The 14,896-nt window shown below is 39.6% G+C and overlaps 1 protein-coding gene across 8 annotated transcripts in view; it reads right to left on the bottom strand.

The window, feature by feature from the left end:
* The window catches only part of CSPP1 (centrosome and spindle pole associated protein 1), a 69,020-nt gene that overhangs the window by 36,487 nt on the left and 17,637 nt on the right, over positions 1–14,896 (bottom strand). For 6 of the 8 annotated variants that reach the window (XM_054985059.1, XM_054985065.1, XM_054985062.1 and 3 more), the window contains exons 8-14: positions 14,401–14,502; positions 13,042–13,448; positions 10,480–10,556; positions 8,042–8,135; positions 6,420–6,477; positions 2,005–2,019; positions 1,029–1,219 (exon numbers count right to left, since the gene is read on the bottom strand). In XM_054985059.1, coding sequence (XP_054841034.1) covers positions 1,029–1,219; positions 2,005–2,019; positions 6,420–6,477; positions 8,042–8,135; positions 10,480–10,556; positions 13,042–13,448; positions 14,401–14,502 — 944 coding nt within the window. The remainder of the gene's footprint in view (positions 1–1,028; positions 1,220–2,004; positions 2,020–6,419; positions 6,478–8,041; positions 8,136–10,479; positions 10,557–13,041; positions 13,449–14,400; positions 14,503–14,896) is intronic. The other 2 variants (XM_054985064.1, XM_054985066.1) reach the window with 1 other exon arrangement.

The raw sequence follows: 14,896 nt of genomic DNA, 5'->3' as shown, positions 1-14,896 counted from the left end.
ATAGGGGAGATGCTGGATCCTGACCTCCTGTTAAATAAACAAGAGACAGTGGTGTGTAGGGTCACTTGTCACCAACTTTGATTGGTGAGCCAACAGCAGCTTTTCTTGGGTAAAAAACATATTGCCACTATTGCAGTTACCAGGGCCCCAAGTAACATATAGATTACATTACTGATATGCGCTGTATGTGGAGCTGCCCTTGAAGAGCATCTGGAAACTACAATTCTTACAGAATGCTGTGGCAAAAATGCTGGCTAGATTAGGTTACATGGATCATATCACTCCAGTCTTTTCCCATATATAATGGCTCCCGATTTGCTTCTCAGCCCAATTCAAGGTGCTGATAGTGCCCTTAAAACCCTATACATCTTAAGATCAGCAAAACTTATGAACCTAACCAACCTCTTTGAGGGCCCTGCTGTAGGTGCCCCTGTGTCTAAGGCAAACTGGGAGGCAACCTAAGAAAGGGCCTTTTTTGTTGTGGCACTGAAACTTTGGAACTTCCTCCTTGTGGAGATTAGTCTGCCCCCTCTATCACTGTCCCCCACCAGCAGGTAAAGACTTTTTTAAATTTGGTATTCCCTTACTGACCCTCATTCCCATTTATTTATATATATATAAATATATATGTATTGTTTTTAAGTGGATTTTAATGTATTTTGAGGGCCCTAATTGGGTGGAAAGGCAGGATATAAATATTTTAAATACATAAATAAAATCTAGAAAACTAAAAATTATGTTATCCTGGACTTGAAAATTATTTTATAAGCAACAGAGTTTTATAAACTACAACACACTGAAATTCATCACCTAACTATGGAATGAGTGAGAGGAACAAAATATCTAGTTATGTATTTTGTTTAAAATGTTTATATGCCATCTTTCCACTCAGAACAGGGTCCTCAAGGAGGCATTTAGTATGGCTTATTTTCATAGAAAGGGCATATAAAAGTAAAATTAAAATCCTATAAACCTCATGTCTAGCTAGGCTCCCAACCCACTGCAAACAGAATACTACAGGCAGTTACCTGGGTGCCAACATTTCTCCAAGAGAACTGGATAATCCTCTGTGAAAATCTTCATTTATTGGTAAAACAGGAGGAGCGGATATGGAAGTTGGTCCAGGTGAAGGAGTTTGAAAGGCTGGTCTGGGTCTTTCTGGTGGTGACTTTTCCTCAGAGATACGTAGTACTAATCCCAGCTCTCTCAGTCTGTCAGGCTATGGGAGAGAAAGGCAGTTTACTTTTTCATTACTATTTTGCTATGGTATTCAAGCAAGTCATCTCAGCTGTATGGATTGCCACATAAAAATAAACTAGTAGTTTCACACAGCACTACCAACCTTTCAAGATATTTCAGAAACAAATTGAAATCTAGTGCCATCAATAATTTTCTATGAAATAATTGCCATGCAATTGCTAGTAATAAAAAATGTTAATACTATCATCAGCACACTTGTTAATCTTAGAAAGGGTATTCCAAAGGAAGAGCAGAGCTTAATCCAACACCCAATAAACATTTCTAAAACATTAGCAATTAAGGGGAAAAACCCCAACATATGTCACAAATATTATTATTTTATCGGTTAAGTTTTTTTGCTTTTCAGTTTAAAAGCATACCATGGTATTTGCTACAAATCTACTAATTAAAAATGTTTATTGACAGGTTTTAGAGAATGAAAGAAGGAGGCGCCATGCAACTTAGTCCAAAAAAACATGCAGGTTCCAAACTATTCCACCACATTCTGAACAGATTCCCTTATAGCTACAGTGCACCTAAACAGTTACCATGTTTTAAAAGCATAACATGAATGCTGATATGTGAAAAGTCTTAGATGGCTGCAAAGATGGATTTCCCTTTGAATTTCTTTATCACAGTGTTATTGTGCTATTAACCATGTTGATGACCAGAAAATGCTGATAGCTCTGGAACCCTACATGCCTGACTGGCTACCATCTTGGTAGAACAATTGTTGACAAAATGGCAATATGTTTAAATGTTTACCTTTTCTTCACTTAGCTGCAAGACAGTATATATAATAAAGTTAGTATTTACTACAAGACTGCATAATTCAGGTACAAAAACTACATGCGCGCATCATGCTTAATTTCTAGTAGATTCTTAAGATTTACCATAGCCATATTGAAAATGAGTTCTTACTAATGGGACTGCCTTGTAACAAACATCAGCTGGAACCCAAAGGAAATCCTGAGCCCCAGCATTTTTTTCTTTTCAGCAATTAATTGCTTTAATTAATTAAAGCTTTTCAAACTACTTTTTGGACTACAGGAAATTAAAATAACAACTGAGAAACTGGGAGGGAAAGGAAAAGATGACAATCTGTAAAGGTAGCTTGGTGAGAACAGTGTATGCATGGTACATGATCACACAAACACTTCTGAATCCTTGCCATATTTTAAAAGCATAAAACATTCTATATCAAAACTGGATCTGTCTTGTATGTGAAACCTGTGTTGCTCCTCTGAGTTACTGCTCCATGTATAATATGCCATTGATCTTTAATTTAATTTAATTTAATTTAATTTAATTTATTGTATTTATATTCCACGCTCCCCGCTTTCGCAGGCTCAGGGCGGATAACCTTTCCACACTGAAGGCCCACTTTTAACCCCCTTTAGTTGGTGTTTTCTCTTCTGTTGGTTGGCACAGAAACTTGGGTTGGTGTTCACTGTAGATGTTGGTTGGTTGGTTGTTCTTTTTCTGGGGTGGGGGGTGCTGCTTGGTTCACTTTTACCTAGTGGTGTTTGGTACACTCTCCAGAGTGTCCCTTACTTCCATCTGGCTCTTGGGGTGTGGGGAGGGAATGGCCCATCACTTTGCTTCAGTTTGCTTCTAGTTGCAAGGCTGTCCCTTGTTTCATTGTAGTTTGGATAATTCTCTGGTGTGATGTTACTCCTCATAGGGAACAATGGAGAGTGGCTGGTCAGCCTCGTCAGGGGGCACTGGGGGGTTGGGGGGGGGCTCAGTTTGGTTCTGTCGGGCTTCCCTGGGGATGAGCTTGCATTTGGAAGCGCGCCTTAGCTGTGGCATCCTTGACCTGTTTGCATGTGTCCCTGAGAAAGATCTTGTAAACGTTCTCAACGTTGGGAACAATGGAGAGTGGCTCGTCAGCCTGCTCAGAGGGCACTGGGGTTTGTGGGAGGGGCATCAATTTGGGTCAGTTGGATTGTTTGGTGTGGAGCTTGCCTTTGGGAATGTGCTTCTGGCCATGGCAGCCTTGTTCCATGTGTTTCTGCAGCGGGAGTCGGCTTGGACTTTTTTCTCACAATAGGTACAAATGGAGTGGCTGGGGCACCTTCTTTGGGAAGCCATAAAGTGCCCCCCAGGGTCCAATCTCTCTGAAACATGAGGGGGTCTTTAGAGGACAGTCAGAAGTAGGTCCTCTGAAATTTTTGTGAATTTTCTTTGCAAAATACCACCTCCATTCCCCATGGATAGCCCTCATAGTTTTCCCATAGGGAATAATAGAGATTGGAGGTGGCTAGAGGCACCTTGGCAGGGGCAAAAAGTGCCCCCCGGGGTCCAATCTTTATGAAACTTGGGATGGGGGGGGGTGTTAGAGGACAGTTAAGACTAGGTCTCCAGCAAATCTGGTGAAATTCAGTCAAAAAATGACCCTCCCCCCCTCCCCGGGCCACCAGAAATAACCCAAATTGAGTTTCCCATAGGAAACAATGGTCAAAGTTTACCGAATTTGCTCTATAACACTGAACTGAACTAGAGAATCAGTTCAGTATTCGGGGAATCAATTTTTTTTCAGTTCAGTATTACTGAACCAAATTTACCATTTCTTTTCCTATGCACACCCCTACCACTATAATCGAAGTTGTATTAACTTTTAGCAACTTAATCAGTGGCACATTTAAATGCATTCATTATTATCCAATGATCACTGTTCCAGAGTTTAACCCAGGACCGTATTATTGCACCAGAAGAAAAGCTAAAGGAATAGTTCACTTAACTAAATAAGCCACTGTCGGCTTTTGAAAAGAGGTATTCAGTCATCTCATTTAGTGTTTATGCTTAAGCCTAAACCAAACATCTTCACTTACCAAGCTATTAATCACATTTTTATCCATTAGCCCTTTTTTCATAACTTATTTTGACTGGTGCTCCAATCCATTCAATGTCTCATCATGCCAAAATCCCCTGAATACTCTCTTGATGTGCTAGCTGGGTTTCTCTCTCTTGCTCACCAAAGAAACACGACTAGCATTTCCAAAAGTTCACCTTTTCCCCAGGAAGATATCACATCCTTCTTTTAGGTGTTTACTAACACTAGCCACATGGTCCAATACATACTGCCCTAGCATATCTGAAGGCTGTGGGACTAGTTTTGTTGAGGCAAATATTTATTTTTTAAAATGCAGAAGATGAGCATTCCAGTACTGGTGAAGCCACACACAGCTATTGAGAAGCAAGGGAGGCAGAAGGGGATTAGTGAGACACATAATCAACACTATCCAACAAATGTCCATGATACTATCATACCACTTTCCTCAAGAAACTAGAACACGGTAGTCATGCTTGCAGGTCATAAGAACAAGTTTCCCAGAAGGCTGGGCAATAGTAATGAAACAGAAACAAAAGCACTCTGTACCAGCCTGATGGGTTTCAGCAGCTCTGAACTATTTGAAAACACATTATTTGGCCTAAATTAATCATAAGATCACCAAGAAGAGAAATTGGGGGGAGGAGGGAGAAAGTCACAAAACCACTACTGATCTCACTTGTTTTTGAGAATTATTGAATATAGTTTCAATAATTCATTACTTTTTTTAATTAATTACATTTATACTCCACCTTTCTCCCCAACAGGAACCTAAACATCATTCTCCTCTCCTCCTAACATCATTCTCCTCTCCTCCATTTTATCCTCACAACAATCCTGAGAGGTAGGCTACACTGAGAGTGTGTGACTGGCCCAAGGTCACTGAGCAAGTTTCCATGGCAGAGTGGGAATTCAAACCTGGTTCTTCCAAACTCTAGTTGAATATTCTAACAACTACACCACACTGGCTCTGTTTATGTTTAAATAGATTTAAATAGGTTTAGATAAGCATATATAAACACATATGTTTATATGTGTGTTTAAATATCTTTAGAATATGTTTTATAAATGTGAAAGCTTTAAACTCTGATTACTGCTTCTGCCAGAGCAGAGATGAGTCACAAGGTGAGGGAAAGAAGGAGAACACAGACCCATTGAACTAAGAAAAATCAAGCCACAACTTTGCTGACTACAGGTTCCTCCTGAGAGACTGAGAACAAAAGGTGCAGCTGACAGCCCAACTGCTTGATAGAGGGCTCCAAATGCACAGCCTGCCCACATCCCCTCCCCTTTTAAAATATCCAGAGTATACCAAATTGGAGCTCCCCACATTCAGGTTCTCCTGCCCCGCCCCACCCGAGGCCAAAAAGGGAATGTAAATAAAGGGCTGTCAAGTCGCTGCCAACTTATGGCAACCCCACAGGGTTTTCAAGGCAAGAGATGTTCAAAGGTGGTTTGCCTCTGCATAGCAACCCAGGTCTTCCTTGGTGGCCTCTCAGCCAAGTAATAACCAGGGCTGACCCAGTTTAACTTCAGAGATCTGACAAGGTCGGGCTGGCCAGGGCCATCCAGGTCACTCCAAAAGGGAGGGACTGCAGAAAACAGTGTGAAAATCATATGGACGATAGTCAGTGCTGGGCATAACTGCCCAGAATCCTCCTGCTCCCTTCTCTTCTAGTGCCCAGGTGCAACAGGTACTCCAGCCTAAGGCTAGGAACTGAACTTCTTAGGAAAGTCAATTTCAATTAATTAAAACATGAGCATGCATAGCAATGTTTAGGCCAACATATCAAATGGTTGTATGCTGGCTTGTCAAGATATGCAATAAGCACTCTCCATGGCAGACTGAGCAAAGGAGGCAACTCATTGACTGTTATGATAGATCTAGTCATGGATGAATTAAGGGAGCTACAGCTTGACCAAAACTGATTTGTTATAAAACCACAGCAAGTCAAACACATGAGTTTCAAAGGCAAGAAGGGGACTACTATACTATCCTCACTGCTTAGAAATGCTACCAAATGAATGAAACCAGCCAATACAATCTTCTAAAAATATAGTTGCTGAATGCTGAACCTTGTGCCTCATCACCATTTCCAGCAAAGTAGAGTTTGAATAGCATAATAGCAAAGTACCACCTTATTGCCCATAAAATGTAATGCCCAAAAATGTAACCAGAGCAGAGGAATAGGTAGCAAGTATTGATAATGGCATTCATTGCTCTCCCTATGAGAATCAATGGCAGAGGGTGTTACAATGTAGTATTCATTAGTCTTAATTAATAATGCTTTTAAATGATTTTACATCTCTTTGAAGGCAAGAAGAGCTGAACATTAAAGATTCTCACCTTCTTCTCTGGATCTAGAGCTCCAGTTGCAGCTACTGGGAGCTGAAACTCCTTTTCACTATTAAAAAAAACACACAACACAAACACACACAATTAAATTAAAATATAGAAATTCTTCATATAATTTAGATTCCACCCTTTTTCTAAGGACCTCTGTGTGGCATACAGGAAATTCTGATTTATCCTTTGAGAAGATTTGCCTAAGAGAAAGAGACAGAGAGTTATCCGGGGCCACTCAATGATCTACATAGCAGGTCTATAGTTTGAACCCAAGTCCACTACACTATCCACTGTACCAGACCTATCTACAGCCCTTTCACAGAAGGGCAGTTAAAAAATTACCACATTATGCTTAAATGCAAGAACACTTTCTTAATATTTTAAAAGAATAGGAATTTAGTTTGTATGATATTGTCCTTGTGTAAATGTCTTGTTATCAATCTCCTAATCATATTTAGCAGATTTGGAAATTGCCTTAAGTACTCCCAGTTATGACCTGTACTTTCTTTGGGGTAGATTTTTCTTTTAATCTTCCCCTTACACCCTCTGGGTAGTTTGCTGCCACCAGGAATATATTATTCCAAAATATTTTATTCAAATTTCCCCTTTGGTAATGTGTTTAAGCGTCAGGCTCCTTCGTGGTTCTATGTGGCCCTGAGGATATGAATGGGATATAGCAATGACAGCTACACTGGGATATAACAAAACAAAATAAATGTTTATTTTTCAAGAAGCGTATTGGTTTCATAAAAGTAGTTCTTGGTTCTTACAAGTTACTTCATTTACTCTCATTCACACAGCTGGCCTCCCTTTCCTTGACTGAGTGTCCTTTCACAAACATGCTCAGTTCAGGTTCCACACAGGTTATATTTCTCTCATAAACACTTCAACATATTCAGGCAGCACACAGCTAGCCTGCTTTCTTCTGACTGCCCCTTTTCTCTCTACTCTCAGTCTCAAACTGCATTCACTCTGCCCACCCTCTCAGTCATCAACCAATCATATCACTCACTCATCCATCTCCTTCACCCCCCACTCTTCACCTATCTCATCAAGCATTTAAAGATACATGCACACATTTACTTGGAATCATTACACTCCCTCTTCTTTTTCATGTCATTTTTTCTCTCCCTTTAAGCATGATGTTATATCCTTTTGCATTGTTAACCAGGACTTGCTTTCATAATGAGAGTCTGAAAAACACTGAAACCGTTTTCAAGTTCCAACTATAAGCGATCCTGGATAGCATTAACCATCACCAACACCAGGAAAAATGTAACTCACTGTGTATAGTCAGAGCAAGATCCAGGTCCAATAGCATCTTAAAGACCAACCAGACTTCAAAGTATGAGGTTTCAAGACTCAAAGCTCCCCAAAGTTTATGTTTGTAGAACTGGTCACAGGATATCAGCCCAAGAAACCTGCTACATGACCTGACTGAGATTACTATAGTGCAGGCATGATAAGAGAACAGCTTGTGGATTCAAGTGCATTTTGGGAAGAAAAAAAAACTTTTACAATTTGATGGTAATCCATAATTCCATGCCATTGGTAATAAAATAATTTCCCCTTTCTCCAATTATTGCGTTACTAGTCATTCACCAATTCAAGTTATCTGTTACCGTCGCTTATTTTTCTGCTGCTCAGCCATTTGTTCCATTAGTTCTTGTCTATACTGTTCTTTTCTTCTCTGAAGAAGTTCTTTGTCTTGACCTCCTGAAGAATGGTGATAGCCAACATAAATATGTACAACTTTGTACAATTAATTTCAGTCAAATCATGCCATAAAGATACAGTACAGTGCTGTCACCCACTGCATACGTCCACTACAACACAGCCACCGTGCCAAGGAACATTTTCACTTCCAAGATAATGCTAGGCAAATGCATTATTTCTCTCACTTTCCCAAACCAATGAGAACCCTTTTCAAATATTATATCTATATGTACTAGTTGCTCAGGAACTGCACATACAGTGAGCATGCTTTCCTCAATATGCCCTGTCGCTATGCTGTCTGAACAGGGACAGTGCACATATTTTGCATTTGTGTACTGCTTTAGTCTTTATAAAAAGGGAAGCTATATCTGTATGCAACATATACTTGGTGTCCATTCAGATACCTAAGCAACCACATGTATTGGGAGAAGTATACTCCTGACACATATAATTGCCTAATTCTCAGTACATGTAATCCAGAAAGGGACCGATTAAAACAAAGAATAGCATTCATTCTTACTAGGCAAATTGAATGGAATCCATGTAAAAGGTATATGCACATAAATCCCATGAAAATCTATGTGAAAGATCTTTATCCGAGACCCCGGAGAACTGCTTCCAGTCTAAGTAGGCAATACTAACCATAATAAACTAACCACCTGTCAAAGTATAGGGCAGCTTTGGGTGTATTTCACACACTAATCTTGCAATCCAATACTTTCTTCACATTAATGACTAGGACTATGCATCAAAAACAATTTGGTAAATCTGGATTTGTTTAATGAATCTAAGAAAAAAATGCATTTCCCTGAATTCTGAATTGATTCTCTAATTTGATTCAGCTTTTCTGAAAAATTCAGCCATTGTTTTCTTTGGGAAAATCACTCTGGGGTCTATCTGGTGGGCTGGGGGGAGGGGTCATTTTTCAACCAAACTTCACCAAATTTGGAAGGAACCTACTGGTGACAGTCTTCTAAAGACCCCCCCCCCCCCAATTTCATGGAGATTGGTCCCAAAGGCCAATTTTATGGGCCCCCAAAGAAAGTGCCCCCATCCACTCTCCATTACTCCCTATGGAAAAAATATCTGGGGCTATCTGGGGAGGATGGAGGCGGCATTTTTCAAGAAAACTACCAAATTTGCAGAAGACCTACTCCTGACTGTCCTATAAGGACCCCTCAGGTTTCAGGAAGATTGAACCCCAGGGGCCAATTTTATGGGCCCTTGAACAAAGTGCCCCCAGCAACTCCATTGTTTCCTATGGGGGAAAAGTCATAGCTGATCTCATTGCAGAAACACACTGGGGCAATGCTGCCATGCCAAGGCACACTGTCAAATGCAAGCTCATCCCAGAGAAAGCCCAACAGAAGCAAACTGAAGCAAGGGAATGGAAACCACCACCAGAACCAAAGTGAAGCAAGGAGACCAACAGCACATTAGAGAATCACATTAATGCTGCTCAAACCAAACTGAAATAAAGCAACACTGTTGCTACTTAGCCCAAAAGAAGTAAACTGAACCAAGGAAATGCCTTGGTTCTATTCTGTGGTGTTTTCCTACTGGCTGAATCCAGTGCCTGGCTACTGTGAATGACACTGGGTCTGTTTTCTTGAAAACTGTAGCCTCCATTCCCCTGGATAGACCTCAGATATTTTTCCCCATAGGGAATAATGGAGATCGGGTGGGGGAACCTTCTTTGATGGCCCCTGGAGTCCAATCTTCGTGAAACTTGGGAGGTCTTTAGAGGACAGTCAGCAGTAGGATCCTGTCAAACATGGTGAAGTTTGGCTGAAAAATGACCTCCCCCCACTCACCAGATAGCCCTCAGAGTGATTTTCCCATTAAACACAATGGCCAAATTTTACTAATTTTTTTCTGAAAATTCGGTAAACATTTGGGATACCTATTATTTGATTCAGAATGTCCATCAGCCAAAATTCAGTATTTTAATCCAAATTCCGAATCGAACTACACACCCCTATTAATGACAGGATCATATCCAGAGCTGGGCGGTTGTTAGAGGGAAGCAACTGCAGCCTAACAGAATCAGCACTGGAGTTTACTGGACAGCGCCAGCTACAGAATGGATTTAAGAATACTAGGCAGTTTTTTGCCAAACAACTCATCTCACAATCACCAATCTGCTACTGAGCTATGATATTACATTAAGGTGAAAAAAATATTTTGTAGGGTTGATGGAGGGGAGTGAAGAAGGAAGCAGAAGTGTAGATTTTGCATTTTGGTGTTTTTGTACATTGAATCTAGTATCATTTATATAAAAAGAAATATAGAACATATTAATTTTGTAGACACAACTGGAACATATAATCTTTTTCATACACACCAATGAAAAGCCCTGTTGCAAATGGAACATCCCTAGCAGTAGACTGTGTCCTCTCGTTAGCAGAACTGGCTTGGTTTCTATTTGAAAAAAATGAACATTGAGATAATGAAAACAAAACACATGCTCAATTTGCTATACAATTCCTAAATGAAATGAATTTTTCAGGAAACATTATCTTAGGGTTAAGCAATTTCAGGAAACTTTATGTCAGGGTTAAGCAATTTCCAAAAGTTGTTTCAGTTACAGACCGTACAGATTTTAGTTGACTCTAAAGAATCCCAGCTTTAATGTTACAAATATATTTAAAAAGTGTGAGAGCCACAAAGACAGGGGTGGAGGCATCTCATTCCTTCTTTTCCTAAAATTTCCCATTGTCTCTCCCCTTTTCCTGCTTCCTTATATCCCTAGCCACCCACCAACCTACTTTTTATCAGGCCTCTCCTATCTTCAGCTGTGTTTATTATTAATTTGCTTCATCTATACCTTCCCTACTTTTTTCCCATAATGGGGACCCAAAGCATCTTACATCATTCCCCTCTCCTCCATTTTATCCTCACAACAACCTTGTGAGATAGATTAGGCTGAGCATGTGTGACTGGCAACAAGGTCACCCAGTGACCACTGTGGCAGAGTTAAACATGGGTCTCCCAGTTCCTATTCTGAAACTCTAATCACTATGCATGGGCTTTCACAGGGTGGCTGGCAGATGAGTCATCAGATCACATAGTATCAAGTTACCCAGTGCTTGCTGCTGGGCCTGATCCCAATGTGTCCTCCCTCAAAGGCCAAAAGAATCCTGGAAAGAGCCCTGCCCCACCCCTGCCTTTTACTGAAAGAAACCAAGTCTTGACAGCTGGCAATATTGTTGAGGTGACTTAGCAACTCCCCCACACACCAGGTTATTTTTTTAAGATTTAAGATGTTTCTGCAAAGCTAGGGCTTTTTTCAGGTTTGTAGAAAGATCTGTCATGTCTGTTCATGGCCCCAATCTTCATGTTCACAGATGGGGCCATATTTAGAATTAGATATATTGATGTGATTATTGTCAAGGATTCAGATTAGTTGATGGTACATATTTCTAGTGCAAACCCCAGGACCTAACCAGGTTTCAATGGATATCACAAATAGATAAGGATAAAAAGGAAGCCTTTTGTCTAAATTGTTCTTCTCATTTTGAAAACATTACTAAATAAACTCAGCAAATATAAAGCTGATGTGGATTATTGTGAATGACAAAAGTTATACACTTGCAAGTGCCATGTTACCTTATAGTTTTATCGAACTCTTAACCATAATATCCCTCTTATATGAGAGATATATGAGACTACATTTCTATACCAGCTTTTAACTTGCTGCTAGGTGTAGTGAGGTTACAGTATATCCCAGGCAACTTCCACGCAGCTCCTATTGCTGCTAGGAATGCAGAGAAATTCACTGTAACAACAGAGCATTCACAAAACCATTCCTCCCACACACACTTTCTTCACCTCAGCTTTCTACTGCTGCCATTTCCCTCCCCCTCCACTACAACACTTTAAAAAAGAGGAATTTTTAGATCACTGTAGCATTCAAACAGTCTATTAGTTCCCACCTTTCATTTGTTTTAAAAGCCCTTCTCTGCTGGAAAGACAATTTCTATTTAGATAATAAGGTTTGCCTGTGAAATCTGTAGGCAGCCTTTTCTTCACCCTTCATACTGCACTGTCTACTGGGTTTATTATACTGTCTGTACTTCAGCATTCTCTCATTATGAAACCCAGTTTATTGGATCATTGTTCTCAAATTGTGAAATATAATTTATGTGACATAGTATACCATTTCTGTTTCATTGTTCTTTGATTTATGTAATCCACCTTTATTGCATTGATCATTGTATGTAGTGTATCATTATTTGCATTGTCTTTTACAACTCTAATCTGTCTCGAGTTTCTACAAGAAGAGTGGACAGAAATGAAAGAGAAATAAATAAATACATGCAACCTGCACCATTTCCCTCATTACTCCAGAACAAAAAATTATAGTGATTATAGTGTTGATATAACACTATAATCATATAGCAACTACCATTTTTAAAAACCTGAAAAACTCTCTGGAATGTATGGGGGGACAGTAGTCAAGGGGCAAGAGAAAACGGCATTGATGTGGGTGGGCCAGAACTACAAAAATGCACATCTTCTCATTCAGTGTTTAGATTGCAATTGTATGAAACCAAGTTTGAGAAATATTGTAACAAAGTGAGCAGAAATATCACATGGATGCTCCTGAAAATAGCACTGCTGTAACGAAGCCAAGGTGCAGCAAAGCATTCATGCAGAAATAGCCTCAGTCATCCTGAACTATAAGTTACATAAACCTATTCAAGACTGAAAAATATGTATAATTCAATACAAAAACAGATATGAAGAAATAAATGCTGCCCTTCTGTAACTTGCTAGCTGCTTGAAATTCTTCACAAGGGAATTGGCCCTGGCACATAAGGGATGGAGCATGGATGGAAAGCTTAGGACAGATGAAATGGTATAACAAAAGGCAACTATCCTTACCAATCAATTTCAAAGTTACCTTTGAGGATGGAAGACCCGTAATGGCTTTTTGTCATAGTCACTTTCATATCGAAACCTAGGATCCATTTTATCATCTACTTCAGAATCATGATCCCCATCGAACTTGTGATATCTTCTAATAGAAATACCAGGTTTACTGTCCAGCCTTTGGTGCTTTCTATTGGAAATGTTTGGTTCTTCATCAATTTTTTTGTGCAATGTGCTGTCCCCACGTCCGCTTTCATTATCTGATTTGTGATGCTGCTCTAATGATTGTCTATTTGGCAGCCCTTCATAGGCCTCCGTAGAAGTAGAAGCATCTTTCCTGAAGAAATCTTCATCCTTTCTCGGGGACAATGTCTGGATATATAATTTTGGCTGGCTTTTGGAAACAGCAATGCCTTTTTTGTGCGTGTCCGTCTCATACTGTTGAGACAAATATTTTTTAAAAGTTAAAAACATTTTACTATAGTAATTTCAGTTTCCATTATCCTTTTGCACTACTAATGCAAAAAAACAAATGTGTATGATGATGGCTTTAAATACAGCAGTATATTCCTAGATTTTATTAAGTAACTGTGTTCAACTGGATACCATCCTGAATAGCAAAACAGATGTGAGCAATATACACAGGATTACAGTGAAAGAAGGGAAAAGGGAATAGCATGATGGGAACCACCTACCATTCCCAAGTAGCTAGAGTAAGAACAGTTTGTCAGCTGGCTAGCAGGGAAAACAGAAAAATCATTTACTAGTTTTTACTGTTAATTAAGGAAAAATGGGCACCTTATATTTCTTCAAACTCTTCAGTCCTTTGAGAATTGGATCCAAGCTCTCATGAAATGAGGATATTCATACAAGTAGTATTTTATGCTTTTCCTTTCCCAAAGCAACCCCTCCTCCTATAAACCTGTTTCTGAGGATCAGGAGGACCCCCCTCCCAAAACAAAATGACATGTAACATTTGTGAGGGGGGATGCAGCAAGCAGGGAAAACTTAAACAAAACTGCCCCTCCCTTTCATAAGTGAAGACTGAACTCTAAGCAAGCTCTGCTGATGCAAAGGTGTGGGTTTAATTTCCTCCAATTACCTTTTTCTTGCTGCATGGCATGCTATTTTGTAAAGCTCTTAGCAGTAGCTTTACAAAAGGCCACAGGGGAGCTTCTGCAGGAAGACAAGGAAGATGAACTGCTCACAGAAGCTTGGATCCAACCCACAGAGGGCCGATGCTACACACAGAACTCTTATGTACAATCTAAATTAATTTTAATATGTAAATAGCATGTTGAAGATTACATATACAGAAGCAATTAGTTATTTAGCTTAATCATTAATACCCTCTTGCTTTCTAACACAGTTGAATAAAATCTATTTTTACCTCTGTGTACTTCTTCCCCAGACTTCTTAACTTTTCATTCCATTCTGCCTGTTCCCTGAGATACTGATTGTATTCCTTATTTCTTTCAAGTCTTAACCTGTCCTAGAACAGATATTTTAAAAAATTGTTAAATCTATTATATAACACCATAAATTGGATAAGGGTGAACAAAAAATTTTGGTTACAGGGTACCTCAAAAGCTAGATCTAGAGCAATCCTTATTATTACGGTGTACCAATAATATGGAACGCTGGCTTACAAATAAAACTACAAAGGTGCTTTGGGTTTTCATAAGTGTTTGTTTTCACATGTATGGTATATTCACTTTGATTTCTAAAAATGATAGGTATAAGAACATATAAGGACATTAGGTACAAGAACATGGTGGTCCATCTAGTCCAGCATCCTGTCTGACACAGTGGCCACCCAATTACCTGGAGGGCCAGCAACAGGGCACAGAGGCTGAGACCTTCACCTGATGTTGCCTCCTGGCACT

This window comes from Eublepharis macularius, chromosome 7 (genome assembly GCF_028583425.1).
Source record: "Eublepharis macularius isolate TG4126 chromosome 7, MPM_Emac_v1.0, whole genome shotgun sequence".
NCBI lineage: Eukaryota > Metazoa > Chordata > Lepidosauria > Squamata > Eublepharidae > Eublepharis > Eublepharis macularius.
Note: the sequence above shows the minus strand (reverse complement) of the source record. Positions and strands in the feature narration are given on the sequence as shown.